Below are 20,496 nucleotides of genomic sequence, written 5' to 3' on the forward strand. Positions count from 1 at the left end.
GCAACTGGCAACTAATGAGCAAGATGTCAAGTCCAATCAGTTGAGAAATAGGAATGGGCGAGTTGCATGATGATCAGTTGCTGAATGCAATATTTCTTTTACTTTATCTCAGGCAACTCAGTCGGAGGTCGCTATAACTTCCTCTTTACTGCTTAACAATAAAATGGCAATACTGCCACCTCATGGTGTTTGTGGTCCTACACAACATGGATCTATGGCACCAGACACAAAGTAGTGCTAGTAGGTTTGAACAGTGTAAAGAAAACAAAAAAACCTGTATGTATATGTATTGTGAATTTTCACTGGTATCTAACATTTTTGTGTCATTACTGCCTGTTTTTGCAGGTGTGGCAAATGCAGTAGGCCTACTGATTTCAAACAAAACATTCTATAATTACTGTAAACCAGACACTTGCATAACTGATAAATAGGCTTTATTATATTTGTCTTTCCTGTGCAGAGAAATTAGGTTTGCATATAGTATTGTAAATCCTTTGACTTGTCAAGTAAAAACAAAAGTATGAATGAATTAAACTTATTTGTGCAGAACAGTCACAAACTCTCATCCTAATAATACACATTTTTTTTAATATATGGATTTTTACAAGCCTGATGCTTGGAAATCTGGGAATTTTTTTTTATCTGTAATTGCGAGCAGACATTTACAAAGAAATGTTAGCAAAAAGCACATACTGGCCATGAAGGCCTTACAGCAAGAATTGAAGCCATGTAAGTCAGTTTAATGAACATATCACTGAAAAAAAAAAAAGCTTTGTGTCTGTTTTCCAAACTGATTTGCTTCATATTATGGCAGAAAAGTGCTTCTTGTGCAACAATCATCAAACTGTTACAGTATATATGAGCCAATTGTGACAATAATTATACACAGGTCAAGACAGAATAATGTTGAATGAGTCCCAATAGATGTCTCAAGACACAATAAGTCTCTTTTTAAAATAATTGAAAGCCAGGTAAGTGGCACCCCCAATCAACCCAATCAATAAAGTGGCACCAACAAAGGCTGGAGCCTTTTTCTTTGCCACCCTGAATGCGGTGGGCAGCACAGCGGATATGAGGATGTTATTGACTTGGCCAAGCACTCTGCGGAATGTCGGCCGGTTCAGGACACGCTCATAATACGTCTCCAGGTTGACCCGGCTCCCATTTCCCCAGTACCGACGGGACAGGCCCAGGAACTTGAGGCGATGAAGGGTGACAGCAAGGGAAACGTCCGCAATGCTGAAGAACTCGCCACAGAGCCATGCCTGCTGACTGCCCTCTTCTAGAGAGAGATGAGAAGTTTAAAAAGCTGAAAGAAATTAAAGTCGGCATAAAATAGAAATTCACTAGTCACCTATTTTCTAAACGCATCGTATTGTGATACTTCTCCAATAATGTAGGGTATGTTTACATGACAACGATGTGCTGAAAACTAAAAAAATATTATTATTTTTTCTCCCAGCCAGTGTTTGTTTAGAAAATAAACTAACCTTAGTGAAGATCGACATTTGATCAAGATAATAATTTAATAATTTAATTAATTAATTACTTGCGAAGACAGAACTGCTTGCCAATTTCTTGGAGGAGTTGGATGTGTTACTCTCATCCTTCCCTGAGGATGGTACACCTCTGGTAGTTCTTGAAGACTTCAACATCCTCCAAGAAAAACCTCAGACTCTGCCCGCGTCACACCCTCTGCCCCCTGGTTATCTGATGTTCTCCGCGAACATCGTTTTAAAGTCAGGGCTGCAGAGAGGAAGTGGCGCAAATCAAAAGATCCCACTGACCTTGGTTTGTATCAATCCCTCCTCTCTCGCTTCTCTGCTAATGTCACTACTGCTAAAATGACTTACTACCACAACAAAATGAACAATTCTTCTGATTCTCACATGCGTTTCAATACATTCTCCTCTCTTCTTAACCCTCCTCCCCCTCCTTCATCAACCTTAACAGCTGACGACTTTGCCACATTCTTCATAATCAAAACCACCACCATCAGCGGCCAATTTTCCACACCACAATTTGACACACACACATCTTACCAAATAACACACACACACTCTCCCCTCCTTCTCTCCGCTATCAGAGGCAGAAGTCTCCAAACTCCTTTCTAATCACCCTACTGCCTGTCCGCTTGATCCTATCCCCACTCACCTCCTTCAAGCCATTTCTTTTTCAGTTGTACCTGCACTCACTCATATCATCAACACTCTCTTCACACTGGTACCTTTCCCACAGCATTTAAGCAGACTCGGGTAACCCCACTCTGAGACTGGCATAAGTAGCTTCCAGATCCTCAGTACTCATCTTGCTGGATCTGTCTGCTGCTTTTGACACAGATCCTCCTTTCAACTCTCAAGACAAAGGGCATCTCAGGAACCGCACTCCAATGGTTCAAGTCTTACCTCTCAGGTAGGTCCTTCAGGGTGTTGTGGAGGGATGAAGTGTCTAAGTCACAACATCTAGCCACGGGGGTGCCTCAGGGCTCAGTGCTTGGACCACTTCTCTTCTCCATCTACATGTCCTCACTAGTATCGGTCATTCAGAAACATGGCTTTTCCTATCACTGATATGCTGATGACACACAACTCTACCTATCATTCCAATCAGATGATCCGACAGTAGCTGCTCGCATCTCAGCCTGCCTGACAGACATTTCTTGCAGGATGAAGGACCACCACCTTCAACTAAATCTTGCTTGTGGTCCCGGCTTGTGGTCTCCATTCAGCTGGGTTCGTCAACCATAACCCCATCTAGGACAGCCAGGAACCTTGGAGTTGTGATTGATGACTATTTGAATTTCACAGACCACATTGCTAGAACTGCCCGGTCCTGCAGATTTGCCTTATACAACATTAGGAAGATCAGGCCCTTCCTATCAGAGCAGGCTACACATCTCCTTGTCCAAGCTCTTGTTCTATCCAGACTGGACTATTGTAATGCTCTCTTGGCAGGCCTTCCAGCGTGTACTGTCAAACCTCTGCAACTGATCTAGAATGCTGCTGCAAGAGTAGTCTTTAGCGAGTCGAAGAGAGCACACGTCACACCTCTCCTCAAAAACGTACACTGGTTGCCAAAATCAAATTCGCTTGCATCAAATTCAAGGCACTGATGCTTGCCTACAGAACAACCACTGGCTCTGCACCCCTATTCCTAAACTTATTACTCCAGACCTACGTGCCATCCAGAAGCTTGCGCTCTGCAAGTGAACGGCGCCTTGTGGTGCCATCTCAAAGAGGCACAAAATCTCTTTCACAGACCTTTAACTGGACTGTTCCCTGCTGGTGGATGACCTGCCTAACTCAACCCGAGCTGCTGAGTCTTTAGCCACTTGACCCATTAATACTAACACTTACTATTCTATATCCATTTATAAAAATAAAAAAAACCTTGCTACGTATACTGTGCAAGACTAACTGGGGACTGGTCCCAGCACTAGCATATTGCTGCCCTATTGTTACTTCCGATTGCTTCTATTGCTCTCCTTATTTGTAAGTTGCTTTGGATAAATGCGTCTGCTAAATCAGTGGTTCCCAACCTTTTTTACTCCAAGGCCCCCCTCTACTCCTCTACAAATCAATACCCCCCCCCCCCCCTTTTTTTTTTATTCACAAAAACATTTGTATTCTAGTGTTATTCCTTTTATCTCCACGTTATTATTTTTAAACAAAAGAAATTCAAGATAGATTTAAATCTTCAATGTTCTTTTTTATAAACATACTTTGCAGACATTCTTTACAACTTAAAAGTACTTACTCTGCTCAGTTATACAGTAACTTGAACAAATAAGCACAAGTCAACCTGCAATACCAAACAAGACCACAGGGAGATGCCAAAGAAAGAACTGAATATAGCTATTCGGATCCATTCTGAATTGTTCTGAATTGAATTCGGATCCATTCTGAATTGTTCTGAATTGTTCCATTCTGAATCCATTCTGAATTCAAAATACTAGGGGTGACCCCGAATAGTCGAAGATTCGATGCTTCGATAGGAGGAGCCAGATTCGACTACCAATCTCACGGTCGAATCTTTGCAGAGGTGTTATGAAACGAGGATCATGCCACTTTGGCTATATGAGTGTGCTCAATGTCTCATTTCACATAGAACTACCGGTTTTCTGTCAATACGTTAATATACAGCCAATTATGATAATGCTGTAAATAAAAATGTGCAAAGAAAGAAGCTTTTAATAAATATCTTTAGTGTGCGTGAATTAATCCAACCACCCCTGTGACAGATTTAAGTTTCACTTTCGATCCGTGACCGACAGAGCAGCATCTTGGCGGCAGGGATTTAAATCTTTAAATATTTCTGGGATAAGAAAATATAAAGTGTGGATGCATTGCACACCATCAGAAAGGATATTCTCCAAGGCTGGATTTAGCATCAGGAAACCATGATCGCACTTCTGCCCATAGACATATTAAATACATAGACGCCCTATTGGCCGCTGGAGCGTACGTCAACGGCGCCGCCATGTTGGGGATGGCAACTTTCCCATACCTCTCATACCGGGAATTGAGAAAAATGCCTGTTTTGTGTGCTCTTTGGGGCTGTACACATCACCACACAATTGAAAACAGCTTTCGAGGAATTACCTTTCACAAGCAAGACTGAACGTTTGTTTTTGGTTGTATTTGGTCATAATTTAATTAGTAATAGTAACGTTCAGAGGATACATTTAAAAATACTACTGTTATTGTGTCACGAAATGTAGTTTAAATAGTTTTTCAGTCGACAATGTAGTTGTTTAAAGCTCAAATATGTGGTTTGTTTATAAAGATAGCGCCTATTTAAAAATTTGATCTGACGTTTTCGGAGTTGTAAGATGCGCTCAGCGCTCGTCTACCCCGCCTGGAACAGCCGTACCTCGGCCAGTGCTTCTGAAGTTTTGCCGCTGACTCGGATGTCTGTAGTCTAGTGGTTAAACATGAGATATAATTCGTCTTGTGTATATCTAACGGGCGATCTTTGGTCTCATTAATCTATAAATGGTTCCCTGGTAAATCGGCAAAGTGAAGTTTCATAACTTTATATTTAGGCTATTTTAACGTTCCTGCTGTATGTTTGACTGAAGCTACTTCTGTTATACTGATCAATAAAACTGAAATTTAACAAAAAGAGTTAAATATTAAAGTCACTATTTAACTTATTTTTAATTTTTTATTGTGTATATTCTGTAATTGATATTTCTTATTCTATTGCTATTATTATAGTATTATTAATAAACTCTGCTATTATCAATATTTTTATGATTGTATTATTGTACTTATGATATTATATAATTATACTAATCATTACTATTTTATTTGCTGTATACTATTTGTTTATTTTATTGACTAAACTATTTACTATTACTTCTCACTTTATGTTATATTTACTATTTGCATTGCACTGTAGTTGTACCATAACGTATTATTATAAAGGATCCATCAGTTATCTTTGTTATTGCTAAAATCTGGTCAATCACAGAAAATGCTTTTTCCACAATAAGAAAACTTAAATTATATCTCAGTATGGGGGTCTTCACCATTCTTATCCAAGAATAAAAAGCCAGATACATGACAAGCCTGAGCTTAATTGACCATTCTTTATTAAAAAAAATATTTTACAAGTCTAACTATCGAGATTTTAAATAACTAGAGATGGAACTTTTTGTACACCACATTCAAACCACTGAAATCGGTTGATAAATGTAAAAACAGTTTGTTTTTATCCAGAAAAAACACAGCTCCCCCGTTTACTTACATTTGATCACAGCGCAGTCTTGCCCTCCGCAAAATGGCGGACCCGTTGACGTATCGCAGCAACGTTCCAAAGCGGCCAATAGGGCGTCTATGTATTTATTATGTCTATGCTTCTGCCGGCCAACGTTAACAAGTTGGTTTTCCTCGGAACATTCTAAAACGCTTAACGTGAAAAAAGTTTTTAAAACGCATATAGTATGCTTTATTAATAAGGTGTGTACAGCATTTGATCTTTAAATATAACTGTCTTAGGACATTAAACCGTTAAACGTTTTTCACGTTAAAGGGGTCATATAATGGTACATGCACTTTTACAAGTTGATTGTACTGAAATGTGTGTTGGCAGTGCCTGTACACAACCATCATAAAATGATAAAAATCCATCCAGTGTTTTTGTTTTGATCACACGGTCGGAAGCCCCTCCCACGATTGTTGATTGACAGGAGCGTTTCAACACAGACCCGCCCTCGCTCGTGATGGAGCTGTCAATCATAGTCCGCGCGGACAGGCGCGGTCATTGTTTATATGCTGGAGCACTGTCTATGAGCAGAATGGCGTCTAAGCGATTGTGGTGTTCTGTTCTTGGGTGTAATAACGAACACAGCAGTCATTTTAATGTTCCTAAATCCGAACCGCTGAAGACGCAGTGGCTGAGTTTGTTTTTGAAGGGAATATTCCCCACGAGCAACGTCAATGCTTTCATGTTTGCGCGAATCATTTCACACACCAGACTGCTTTATAGACGAGGATCAGTATAAAGCTGGATTTGCTTAGAAGCTGCTCATGAAAAAAGGATCGGTACCAGCTATTCGTGTTCCTGCTGAATCTCCAGAAGAACGGAAGTGAGTGTAACGTTTTATTAAACTTTATATTAATATATTAAAAAATCTTTGCAAATCGCTAGCTGCACGCTTCACAATGAATGCGTCTAAGGTTTACACTCAGGGTACATTACAGCATGTTTTCTATGTATGACGTTCTCAATATAATTCATAATCCCACGTTTATACTGAACAACGCGTTATGGTTATTGTGTCATTGTGTTACAAATGGTGTATGCACAGAACAGAGAGGAGATGGCCCTCCTCATGAGCAAAGCTCATTATCATTTAAAGTCATATGCACTGAAACAGCGTGCTGAAAACAGAGCTGTTTTTGACCAGGTAAAATAAGTGTTTTCTTACAATACTAATTAGAATTTTTAATTAAAAGTATATTACAAACTTTTAATTTAGACCCTAAAGAATCATATTAGCTTGTACAAAAATGGCATTATATGACCCCTTTAAGCGTTTTAGAATGTATTTTATCCGCACACACAATTTGAAAAGACTCAAACGGACACAGGCAGAGTGAAAGACTGTATTTTTTTTCTCGATCAGGTAGGGTACAAGTGATTTCAAAACATTTCAGCCGGTTCTAATTTGATTTTTGGATGCTGTGAACATGTTTAGCTAAAAAGACTGCCGCTCCAGTTTAGCATTTATTGTTGTTTCTGCAGTTAAAAAGACAAAGTTGACAATTCTGGCTATACTTTCGTTATTTTAATTTTATTTATTGATCACTCAGGGTTATCTAATTTAACTATTTGTGGCTTGTGTTTTGAAAATATGTTCCCCTGCACTTTAGGCATTTTGCACACATTTGTTCTGTATCTTGTGACTTGATTCTGACTTATTTCGTTTTGTATTTTTATTTATTAGAAAGGTATTATTCTGTTCTAATTTAATTCTGTAAAATAACTGTTTATTTTTTCGGTGCATCGATGTTGCGCTGTACTTAGAGCCTGCTCGCACAGGCAATTTAGCCGATTTAATTGATTTGCATGTGAAATGCAAATCCTATCTGCAGTGTGGCCTTTCTGCAGTTATTTATGTTATTTCTTAGTTTTATTGATCCGAAATGTTGTATATCTTTGTGTGATGTTATGTAACCATAACCCTAACCCATCAGTAATAATGGACTCGCGCCCCTAATGTACGACTCCTGTATGTCAATGTAATCGTCTTTACCTTCATTACAATCGTCATCCATCAAAGCTTTATTAATAACGCTGGTTTTCTTTATCCAACTGAGAGATGTAGTTTGCGTATCATATATTTTATACAGCGCGATGAGAAACGGCTAATAAATAAAAAATTAATAAAAAAAATGTATGAAATATTAATATATTTAAAATTAATTTTAAGTTATTTCGAAGCCCCCTGGAGGATCACTGAGGCCCACAGGTTGGGATTCAATGTAAATATAAATGTTAATTTAATTTTGAATAAAACCAGTTAATTTATTATGTCCCTACATCAAAACATTTTTGTGTTTAAAAGAAGATTCTCCTACCTGGTGTCTCCTCAATCCTCCTCTGCAGCTCCGTCTCCACTTGATCCAGAACACTCTCTAGTTCATCCAGGAGTTTCTTCAGGTATTTCATGTTATCATGGTCAAACAATTTACTCTAGAGAGATTCACATAAATAGTATTTTATGACACTCAGCAATCACTTTCTTGGCATCGTAAGCAAGATTGTAGTCAAAATTAATTGCACATACTCAGCAGAATAAAAACAGAGAGGGTAATCATATGAATAATTGAAACTGAACACTGCATGAATGTTTACATACCTTCAGGCGCCTCTGTTTTGCAATATAAGCATCTTTAAGATCAGGATTCTCTGCTGCTAGTTTCTTAAGCTCAGATTCTGTGTTTCCAATCTGTGCTATAAGGCAGGAATCACAGTTAATTCACAGTATACCCAAAAACTGTGTGTTCATATGAAGTTATTACGCTGCGTCCCAGTCTTACTGCGAATGTGAGTGGTGGCATAAGCTGGAATGTGGGAGTCTACAGTGATCTCTGGGTGGAGGATGCAGCCATGGGTGTACGCATCCATCTGCAGGGAGTCCAGCAGCTCTCTGTAATGCTGTACTCGATGATAATACGTGCTTCCCTCTTCTGGGATAAGCTTTGGTGTGTGCTCTGATTCAGAGAAACAAACAACATACAGTACATTATCCAAATAAATGACCCAAAAATGTTGCTGCAATAATTTACTTGCTAACCTCAATGGAAAATATCTTATTTTGACTTACCCTCCAATGCCTCTCATGTTATCCAAAATTCTGCTCTGGCATGCTGAACTTAACATGGTGCATGCAAACATAAATGGAACCAAATGAAAAGATGACTAGGGTGACCACCTGGTTATTGATCTGTTGCAGAACAGTAGATGTGATTTTGCAGGGCAATGCAAAACACATGTGTGAGAGATAGATTTACAACTATTATACTAGTAGGACATTAGTTGGAAAGCTTATTTGCCATCACATTGGATGATAACGTTTTAAATCGTCAATAAGCTTTGTTAATTATGACTCTGTGACTGGCATTCTATTTGCTCAAGTTCGAGTAATACAATATTATTTACTCTGGAACTATTCAGTCTACTACTGGTAAATATAATGAACTGAATAACAGGCTAATATAGGCTAAAAAAAACGTACTCGGTTACTAACGTAACCTCGGTTCTCTTAGAGAACGGTCTATTGTATTGCATAGGTATACGCTATGGGAAAACTCCTTTTCTTGAGAATATTGAAGCCTTTATTTTAAAACGCAGTGCAGCTGCGAGCACAGTGCAGGCTGTATAAGAGTGCTGATTGGCTGTGCTGCAGCAACTGCACGAACCTATGGCAAAGCAGAGAGGACACGTTAACCTATCAGGGCGCCTCTCGCCAAAGCGCGTCAAAATGGGCGTGGCCGATGACTATAAAGCAGCCCATTTCACCATAGGAATCAGGTTAAATCGACTGAAGCGACAGCACCTGAAAGTAGCATAATAGCACGGCTAGGTACGCAATACTCGTTCCCTTATCTCTAAGGGAACTGAGGTTACGTTAATAACCGAGTACGTTCCTTTCGAGAACGGTCTCTCGTATTGCATAGCTATACGCTATGGCAGGGGTCACCAACACGGTGCCCGCGGGCACCAGGTCGCCCCCAGCGACCACATGAGTCGCCCGCAGGCCTGGTCTAAAAATAGCACAACTCACTAGTGAGCTGCGTCTGAAATTTAATTGTATTCTGTTGCTATTCTTTTTTAGTCACACTTGCATTGCATTTATATATATTTAAAAATGACAATATCTTAAAAATATGTTCATGAGTTTAGAACTCGAACCTACTCTAGTTCAAAGGTCAGTATTGTGCGCGGGACGAAACTTGCTCGTGGAGAGTAACGTTAGTTAAGCTAGCGGGCGCAGCGAAGATAGTAGCTGAATGCAGTTTCTTGCCCCAAAAACATGGCAGAAAAAAGGAAGAAAACGTATCACTTTCACAAAGATTGGGAGGAGGAATTCTTTTTTACGACTGTGAAAGAAACCTGCGTGTGTCTCATTTGCGGGGCGACTGTGGCGACGGCAAAGCGGCACAATGTGGAGAGACACTTCACTACGTGTCACAAAAGCTACCATACTAACTACCCACCGGGAAGTGCACTACGGGCAGAAAAAGCCCGTGAGCTAAAGGCAGGTTTGGGTAAGCAACAGTCTTTTTTTACGAGGATGGCGAAAAAGTCACAAAAAGCAACCGAAGCCTCGTTTAGAGCTACACATTTTCTGATCAAGAAGAAGAAGGCATTTTCAGATGGAGAAGTTGTCAAAGAAGCAATGATGACAATTGCTAACACTGTACTTAAAGACGAGAAAAATGGAATCGATCTAATCTCCACTCTCTCCGACGTCCAGCTGGGTGCATCTACGATGGCTAGACGAGTGACAGCTATGTCTGGTAACTTGGTCGATCAGCTGGAGCGGGATCTGGCGAAGTGCAGCTGGTTCAGCATCCAGTGCGACGAGTCCGTGGACAGCAGCAGTATAGCACAGCTGTTAGTTTTTATCCGGATGGTGTTTGAAGATTTCTCCACAAGAGAAGAACTCCTGGCACTACTGCCCTTAAAGACAACTACGAGGGGAGTTGACATTTATAACACGGTGAAGGAGTTTTTCGTGCAGAAAAAGGTACCATTGGAAAAGCTGGTAGCGGTGACTACAGACGGGGCTCCTGCTATGATCGGCCGACATACAGGTTTCATCGCTCACTGTAAAAGTGACCCAGACTTCCCAAAATTTCTGCATTATCACTGCATCATTCACCAGCAGGCGTTATGTGCAAAAGTGATCGGCTTTGGGCACGTGATGACTCCCGTTGTAAAAATCATAAACAACATTCGCTCCAAAGCAAAACAGCACAGGATTTTCAAGGTGCTATTGGAGGAGATGTCAGCTGAATATGGTGACCTGCTGCTACACACAGAAATCCGATGGCTCAGCAGAGGACGAGTTTTACTTCGTTTTTTGTCACTTTTGGGTGAAATCAAAGAGTTCAAGCAGTCCAAAGGCGAAGACGTCTCACTGCTAGAGGACACAGAGTGGATACTTGACCTTGCATTTTTGACGGACATTACTGGGAAACTAAATGACTTGAACTGCATGCTGCAAGGCAAAGGTAAGACTGTTGTTGATCTGATAAGTGCTTTAAATGCATTTAAAGCCAAGATGAACATTTTCTCAGTGGATTTACAGAAAAAAAAGGTGCTGCACTTTCCCTCTGTGCAGTCGGTGCTGAAAGACAATGCTTCTGCATCTGAGACATTTGACAAAGTTGCAGAAAAGTACTGTGAAGTCATAAACAGACTTGGGCAAGAGTTTGAGAATAGGTTTTGTGACCTTCATCAGCTTGAGCCATGTGTGTCGTTCATTTCCAATCCTTTCATGAATGTGGACACAACATTCTTTGCTGAGCAACTAAGTGCAACGTTCAACTTGGATGCTGGACAGGTGGAGATTGAAATCATAACATTGCAAAATGACCTCCACCTCAAAGCCTACCAGACTGCACCAAACTTTTGGTGCCTTGTCGACACAGAGAAGTATAGTGGAGTATGCACAGCAGCTAAGAAGGTTGCTAGCCTGTTTGGTTCAACCTATCTCTGTGAATCAGCGTTTTCTGACATGAACTTCATCAAGAACAAACACAGAACACGCCTCACTGATGCACATCTAAAAGACTCACTCACAGTTGCAGTGTCAAGTTACACACCAGATTACAATACACTGGTGAACAGCATGCAATGCCAGTCTTCCCACTAGGAAAGAAACAGATACCAGATGTTGTCAGTGGCAACATGGCAGTGCCATGGCGAAGTTGAATTTTGAATATTGAAGAATTGTGTTCAATTTAAAAGTGTGTTAAAAAATCAGCAGATTTGGTCATTAGTTCAAAATGTGACAAGATTTATTTAAAAGTAAGTTGATTTTTCTAACAATACATAATTGATAACTTTTTGCAACATAGTTCATGATTTGCTAAAAGGGTTTGACAGTGGCTAGTGAAAATGGGACATTTTTCCAATGAAATGTAGTGATGTAAGTGATCATCTGAAAATTTAACAATTACTGAGATTAAAGTGCTGAATATTGATATCTGTTTCCCACCTTATTGTCATTGTTGAGAAATCATTAACGTGATCAGTGTCTTCACATAGATGAGTATCATTAATCATTATTAATAATGCATAACTAAAGGCAAACTGGGCAAATTTGTTATTTCAGAAGTGCGTATCAAACTGGTAGCCCTTCATATGACTCAGTACCCATGAAGTAGCTCTCAGTTTCAAAAAGGTTGGTGACCCCTGAGAACCCATTTTAAAACGCCGTGCTATTAGCCTAATAACTTCACTCTGACTACTGCCTAGAGCTGACAAGTCCAAGACATATAGCAGAAATAAAAGTTACAATCCAACGGGGACCAGAAAGTCGGGGCCCTCAAAGGAATAGTAGAGGTTTGGGCCCAACAGGGGCCAAGACCATCTACATAGGCCTTATATATTCATAAATATGGAGAGGCTTGGGCCAAACAGGGGCCAAGACCACTTATATAGAGAGGATTCGTGCTTGCAAAGCCGGCACTTCCAAGTTATAAAATCTTACAAATGTAGACGGCGAGGACCAGCCGGCCGCCGCACAAATGTCTTCAATTGGTACACCACTGGACCAGGCCCATGAAGAAGCCATGTCCCTTGTGGAATGAGCCCTAACGTCTATGGGGCATTGAAGGCTCATAGAAGCATAGGCTAAAGAGATAGCATCTACTATCCATCTTGACAATCTCTGCTTCGTGACCGGAGACCCTTTGGGGTGGCCACCGAAGCATACAAAGAGCTGTTCCGACTGCCTGAACGGGGCAGAACGCTCTAAATAAATTCTTAGAGCCCTGACAGGGCAGAGCAGATTCAAGTCTCTATTGTCTTCCGACGGGGGAAGAGCTGATAGTGAAATAACCTGGGCTCTGAACGAGTCGAGAGAGCACCTTAGGTACATAGCCATGTCTCGGACGACTCTGGAGTCATTGGGCCCAAACTCAAGACAGGAAGCGTTTGTAGAGAGCGCTTGTAAATCGCCCACTCGCTTGACCGATGCTAGGGCTAGCAGGAGTGCGGTCTTAAGCAAAAGTGGCTTTAGGTCAGCCGACTGTAGCAGCTCGAAAGGGGGTTCCTTAAGCACTCTGAGGACCCAGATAGGTCCCAGGCGGGGATAGAGGGAGGTCGAGGCGGGTTAAGCCTCCTGGCCCCTTTGAGGAAGCGTACAATCAGTTTGCTTTTCCCCAAAGATTGGCCGCCCACAGGAAAGTGGAAAACTGCTATGGCTGCCACATACACTTTGCTCGGAACCTGGAACCATATTCATGTGAAGTACCACTGGTACTTTCTTTTCTACAAGAGCTGCTGGACGCGGCGTCAAGAGCACCAGCCAGTGAACACTGACCAATTGAGCTCTTGCCTCAGCGATAGTATTTAGGACTCTCTCAGAGATGTCCTTAGATACCCGTTGAGGGGCCATACATGGAGGGCCCACAAATGAGGACAGGGGTGCCAGATTGTCCTTTTCGCCTGCGTGAGGAGGATCCTTCCTCAGAGGAACAGGCCAGGGAGCTGTCTTTAGCAGCTGCATCAACTCGGGGAACCATGTCTGGGTCCGCCATAGAGGGGCTATCAAGAGGACTGTACACTTACTCTTCCTGATCCGTTCAATGACCTGAGGGAGCATCTAAACTGGAGGGAATGCATAAAGAGGGCAGCTAGGCCAATTGTGGGCCAGTGCATCCCTTTTCTTTGAAAAGAATATTGGGCAATGAGAGTTGTCTTCTGAGGCGAAGAGGTCAACCTCTGCCACTCCAGACACTCCAGATCAAAATAACCATCTGAGGATGGAGAGACCATTCGCCTGGGGGAATGTTGTCTCGAGATAGCATATCTGCACCCTGGTTCAGTATGCCCGGTACATGCGCTGCTGGTGTACAGGTTGTGTGACTGAGACCGCCCTGGCGATTTATATATGACACCACCGCCATGTTGTCCGTCCGGACTAAAACGTGACCTGCCAGATGTGTGAGGAAGGTTTTTAGGGCTAGAAAAACCGCTCTCGTTTCAGGACAGTTGATATGTAGGCGCTTCTCCGACCTCGACCAGAGGCCGGAGACAGGCCTGCCCTTATACATAGCCCCCGAACCTAATTTGGAGGCGTCTGTTGAAATTACCTTCCTCCTTGACACCAGACCCATGCTCACACCAGACTGGTTCCAGCTGGTGTCCTTCCAAGGGGCCAGGGCTTTGACACAGCCATGGTTTACCCTTATACGTAGACGGCTGTGCCTCCACACATGAGAAGCGAAATGAGGTTTGAGTCAGCACTGAAGGGGGCGCATACGCAGTAGGCCTAGATCGAGTATAAGGCCCAATGCCCTTTGAAACGTTCCGAGGGGCGTGAGAGAGCCCACTTTGAACGAAGCAGCTAGCTGTTGAATAGAGAGAGAGCATTCTAGCGTGAGCCAAGCTCTCATTTGAATGGAGTCGATAACTGTTCCCAGGTACATTATATGCTGGCTGGGAGTCAGCACACTCTTGGAAAAGTTTATCCTGAGCCCAGGGCTTTCTAGATGGCCGAGGAGCCAGGTCTTGTGAGTCCGTAACTTCGCCTCTGACTGGGCCAGGATGAGTCAGTCATTGAGGAAATTCAGAATGCGCATTCCCCGCTGTCTCGGGGGGGAGAGAGCCCCATCCATGCACGTAAACATACAGGGTGCTAGAGAAAGACCGGCGGTGCTGGTTTGGCTGGCTGTGAGGTCGGCACGTTCTTGGGGCGACCTGCAGCCAAGCTGGTGCGCTTCGGGAGGAAGTGTCGCATGGCCTGCGAAGACTTATGCGGCTCAGTGAAGCGCTCAGAGAAGCCTTTGACGGATGGGCCGGAGAGACCAGAGAAGGAAACCGGGGAATCCAGGAAAGCAGTTCTGTCAGCGTCCTTGATGTCCGTCAGGTTTAGCAACAGGTGGCGCTCCGGAACGGTCAGGCTGGTTATGCTCCTTCCAATGGTCTGGGCGGTGGTTTTAGTGACGCGCAGTGCCAGGTCGGTGGTGCTGCACAGGTCCTTTAATGCCTTGTTTCCTTGAGCAGACTTGTCCAGAGAGCGGAGGAGTTTGGCTTAGAAAACCTGGAGGACCGTCATTGTGTGCAGGGCTGAAGCAGCTTGACCAGTGGAAGCGTAGGCTCGACCGGCGATCTCTGAAGTAGTCCTGCTGGGCTTAGAAGGATGAACAGCCTTAGACCTCCAACCAAAAGCGGTGGGAGGGCAAAGGTGTGCAGCCACCGCTTCTTCCAGTGGGGGGAGTTTCTCATATCCCTTTTCCTCTGCGCCGAGACGAGGCCGGCCGCTTCGAGAGAGGGGCGCTGGTCCGTCTTTGCGAACAGAACTGGTGACTCACTCTCTGGGGTGAGTGAGGCACACAGGGACGGACCTGACGTGATCTCGTTAGCCTCCGAGCGCTCGTTCATCCTCTGACTCCGCCTTTTCTTCCCCCTAGGCTCGAGGAGAGAAGGAAACGGGAGAGCGCGAGTGGCGGGGTTGCTCTCCAAAGTAGAGAGAGCTAGCCGCGAGCGGAGAGCGGCATGTTCTTGCAGTGAGAACAGCTGCCGTGAGTGAGTGCAGCTTCCACGTGGTCCGGGCCGAGGCAGGAAGCACACTCACTGTGCCCATCCAATATTCTCGAGAAAAGGAGTTTTCCCATAGCGTAAAGCTATGCAAGACGAGAGACCGTTCTCGAAAGGGAACACATATTATACTAAATTTTAAGAAATACAGTAGCAACTACTTTATTATCCTTTATTAGACTTTGTAAATAATAAATGGAGTTTTTACCGGATTCAGTGCATCTTGAACTTGAATGTTTTTGTTGTCCTGGCTGGTGTAGTTAGATTTAATGACTTTTGATGAGGCATGGATCCTTTGCTTCATCAACAAAGTCGTCATCAGCAGAAAAATCCCTATCTATGAATGTGTTTGTTGGTTATTTTACCGCTCTAGCTAAAACATGACAGCTGCACAAAACCCAATCACATTTTTTTGTATTATATTTCTTATTGTGGTTTTGTAATTTTAGGGAAGAAATCAAATAACACAGACATAATTGAAATGCGGGACACTGATTACGTCTTAACTCACGGGATGTGGGACAAAGCTCCCAATTTCGGGACTGCTCTGCAAAATTCGGGACAGGTGCTCACCCTAAAGACGACAAATGCACTGAACACAGCAAAAGCAGCTCAAACTTAAAACACACAGTAGCAAAACATTACAGATATTAACACATGGTAAATCAGCGGTTAATTTGTTTATTCATTAATTTATTGAACCTTCTGATGCATGAATTAAATCACTAAGAAAAAAACCTAATGTTTCTTTTTACTTTAAAACAACAGCAGAAACATTTACAATCGTTTATTTTAATTTAATATATACACTACTGGTCAAATGTTTGGAATCATTAAGATTTTTTATGTTTTTGAAAGAAGTCTCTTATGCTCACCAAGGTTGCATTTCTTTGATCAAAATACAGTAAAACAGTAATAATGTAGAATATTAAAATAATTTTTTCTATTTTGAATATTTTAAAGTGTAATTTATTTCTTAAGGATCACGTGACACTGAAGACTGGAGTAATGGCCGTTGAAAATTCACCTTTCACATCACAGGAATAAATTCCATTGAAAAATATATTCAAATAGAAAACAGTTATTTTAAATTGTAATAATTAGGGGTGTAACAATATATCATGTCACAATATATCACAATACAAAAAAGCAACAATATGTATCGTGGATAGACAGAAAAAAATTCTAGTTTTCAGAGTTTTAGTGTCAGTACTACATTAAACTACTATACATAATGTTGAATAATGTATAATAATGCAATGGGGGAATATTTGTGGGTCCTGTGATAATGCCAAATGTCTTATGCTACCAGTAAAAAGTGGCTTACATTATTTTAAATATATCTAGTCAGTAACAGAGTAGGTTATCAGCACCAAGTCCAAGCCTATTCATTTACACCCACAATTAAATATCAAATTTAGCAATTTAATCAACAGTACATTTTTTGTTTTATCATGTGTCTTCATAGGAGTATCGCAATAATATCGTATTGTGAGTTCAGGTTCATGATATGTATTGAATCGTGAAATGAGGGTATCTTTACACCCCTATAATCTTTTTACAATATTACAGTTTTACTGTATTTTTGATCAAAGATATAGCCTACAGCCTTGTTTCAAAAACTTTTGTAAGTTTTCATTTATATTTCATATCATTTATATAATTTATTTTTTAATATTACTAATAAATAAATAAGTAATATAAAAAAAAAAAAATTATATAAGTTGCACACACACACACACACACACACATATACACTCACCGGCCACTTTATTAGGTACCCCATGCTAGTAACGGGTTGGACCCCCTTTTGCCTTCAGAACTGCCTCAATTCTTCGTGGCATAGATTCAACAAGGTGCTGGAAGCATTCCTCAGGGACTTTGGTCCATATTGACATGATGGCATCACACAGTTGCCGCAGATTTGTCGGCTGCACATCCATGATGCGAATCTCCCGTTCCACCACATCCCAAAGATGCTCTATTGGGTTGAGATCTGGTGACTGTGGAGGCCATTTTAGTACAGTGAACTCATTGTCATGTTCAAGAAACCAATTTGAAATGATTAGAGCTTTGTGACATGGTGGAAGTAGCCATCAGAGGATGGGTACATGGTGGCCATAAAGGGATGGACATGGTCAGAAACAATGCTCAGGTAGGCCGTGGCATTTAAACGATGCCCAATTGGCACTAAGGGGCCTAAAGTGTGCCAGGAAAACATCCCCCACACCATTACACCACCACCACCAGCCTGCACAGTGGTAACAAGGCATGATGGTTCCATGTTCTCATTCTGTTTACGCCAAATTCTGACTCTAACATCTGAATGTCTCAACAGAAATCGAGACTCATCAGACCAGGCAACATTTTTCCAGTCTTCAACTGTTCAATTTTGGTGAGCTCTTGCAAATTGTAGCCTCTTTTTCCTATTTGTAGTGGAGATGAGTGGTACCCGGTGGAGTCTTCTGCTGTTGTAGCCCATCCGCCTCAAGGTTGTGCGTGTTGTGGCTTCACAAATGCTTTGCTGCATACCTCGGTTGTAACGAGTGGTTATTTCAGTCACTGTTGCCCTTCTATCAGCTCGAACCAGTCTGGCCATTCTCCTCTGACCTCTGGCATCAACAAGGCATTTCCGCCCACAGAACTGCCGCTCACTGGATGTTTTTTCTTTTTCGGACCATTCTCTGTAAACCCTAGAGATGGTTGTGCGTGAAAATCCCAGTAGATTAGCAGTTTCTGAAATACTCAGACCAGCCCTTCTGGCACCAACAATCATGCCACGTTCAAAGTCACTCAAATCAACTTTCTTCCCCATACTGATGCTCGGTTTGAACTGCAGGAGATTGTCTTGACCATGTCTACATGCCTAAATGCACTGAGTTGCCGCCATGTGATTGGCTGCTTAGAAATTAAGTGTTAACGAGCAGTTGGACAGGTGTACCTAATAAAGTGGCCGGTGAGTGTATATATATATAATGGCAAATGTTCCAGAGGTACTTGGTCAGCCATGTTGAATTATAAAAGGGACAGACATATTATTATTATAATTATTAGGATGTGCCATCACACCCTGGGTGATTAAAATAACTTTACATCAGAGGGTTAATCAACATGATAAGCCCTTAAGTACTCTTGTATTTATGACATTTTACACTTTAATTCATGCATTCTGGAATGCAAATACTGTTTTACACACAACAGCAAGTCCTAATCCTAAGAGTTTACCATCACAGAAGTTCTGCTCCAAATAGTCCATGATTTGTGTGGGGTCACAGATGACACTGTCATTGTGAACCAGCACAGGAACCTCACCAGTGGGGTTCAGATGCATAAACCAGGGCTCATTGTGTTCACTCAGAGGCAGACTCACATCATACTCCTCACACTGAAGACCTTTCTCAGCTATTGCCAGTCTCACCTATGACAGAAACATTATGTTCATTTTTTGGCCGCTTCTTTCGAATTTTATACCATAGAAAGACTGAAACATCATGAAACAGTTATTTTGCACTCCAACTCTCATTTTGTTGAAGAAAACAACAGCAGCCCAGCTAACAAAAATATGTTCTAAGAACGTTTTACTAAAGTTTTGAAAACGTTATGTTCTCTGAATATTCAAAATGTACATTTATTAATGTTTTTAATGTTTTAAATACGTTTTTTTCTTGGTTATTTAAACGTTAAGGGAACATTTCATTTGATAATTTAGCAAACATTGTGGGAATGTTACTTTTGAATGTTCATTCTGAAACAAGCAGTAACATTTAAAAAATTGTTAGATGAACAGCCAACCAAAACGTTTCAGAAAAAAAGCCTTATAGTTCTATGAATAAAATTTAAATATTTGTTTTGTGTCAACGTTCTGAGAACATTATTAAAGACCAGATAACATTGAATGAATGTTCTACCAACGTTACTGGAACAATTTTGTTCATGACTTTAGGAGAACCTTGCCAGAACATTAGCCAAAGTTCTGAGATAGTTGTGTACGGTAATATATTTGTGATTCAGGTGTAAAATATCTATCTATCAGTATTACATATTAATATAATATCTATCAGTAATTATTACAGTAATTCGACAGAGCCTTCACACCTGCATTACCATGCATCATTAATAATGTATAATTTATGAATAATTAACATGCATGCTGTCAGTCAGCAATTGTTTAATTGAGACAGCTATATGAATAGAGGAATAATCCAAACAATGCCAGATCTTTAAAAGTATGTGAATATCACAATCAAAACAACAGACTGCATCCACCCTGATGCTCTTAATTATTGGATCGCTTACCTTCTGAGAACTAAATGACTGAGTCCAGTGGTACAATATCAGTTTGGACTCTTTGTTTTTTGTGCTCTCGACAACCTCACCGCTGTTCTCTGCATCCTTAATAAGGATTTCCTTCTCATCCTGAGATTCGCCGATGTTTTCCACCGCCATTTTATCAGTCGAAGGCTGTGGCTCAAAACCTAGTTGACTGACGGTTATGCATCCTACGCGCGCGCAGCATTTTTTTTTAGCATATTACGCGCTTGCAGCGCCATCACAGGCGCGTACCCGCGTATTCTATCGCGCCTTGAGCCTGCTAGCGAGAGACTTATGATGCCCATAAATGCTGTCTGGGGAGGCAACTCACTAGGTTTTAAAACACAGTCAGTGTGTTGAACAGCGCAGCCTCAAGTGGTGGTACCCAACTTCTTAAAG

The 20,496-nt window shown here is 41.5% G+C and overlaps 1 protein-coding gene across 1 annotated transcript; it reads right to left on the minus strand.

Moving 5' to 3' along the window:
* Window positions 1-417: 417 nt before the first annotated feature.
* Window positions 418-20,265, minus strand: gdap1 (ganglioside induced differentiation associated protein 1). The gene is made up of 6 exons (XM_056254111.1): window positions 20,083-20,265; window positions 19,012-19,204; window positions 8,550-8,723; window positions 8,369-8,463; window positions 8,088-8,202; window positions 418-1,282 (listed from the first exon to the last, which is right to left on the minus strand). Exons 1-6 carry the CDS (start codon window positions 20,230-20,232, stop codon window positions 930-932), a joined length of 1,080 nt encoding a protein of 359 aa, XP_056110086.1. The 5' UTR covers window positions 20,233-20,265; the 3' UTR covers window positions 418-929.
* Window positions 20,266-20,496: the final 231 nt, after the last annotated feature.

This window comes from Rhinichthys klamathensis, unplaced genomic scaffold (genome assembly GCF_029890125.1).
Source record: "Rhinichthys klamathensis goyatoka isolate OS25496 unplaced genomic scaffold, OSU_Roscu_1.1 h1tg000110l_1, whole genome shotgun sequence".
In the NCBI taxonomy this organism is placed as follows: domain Eukaryota; kingdom Metazoa; phylum Chordata; class Actinopteri; order Cypriniformes; family Leuciscidae; genus Rhinichthys; species Rhinichthys klamathensis.

What these genes read in the sequence shown, in the direction of transcription:
- gdap1 (XM_056254111.1), bottom strand. Translation starts at nt 20,232, where the DNA reads ATGGCGGTGGAAAACATCGGCGAATCTCAGGATGAGAAGGAAATCCTT. An exon ending in CAAAACAGAGGCGCCTGAAG is followed by an intron (nt 8,203 to 8,368) that starts GTATGTAAACAT and finishes GAATCTCTCTAG; the next exon opens with AGTAAATTGTTTGACCATGA. An exon ending in GAGGATTGAGGAGACACCAG is followed by an intron (nt 1,283 to 8,087) that starts GTAGGAGAATCT and finishes ATCTCTCTCTAG; the next exon opens with AAGAGGGCAGTCAGCAGGCA.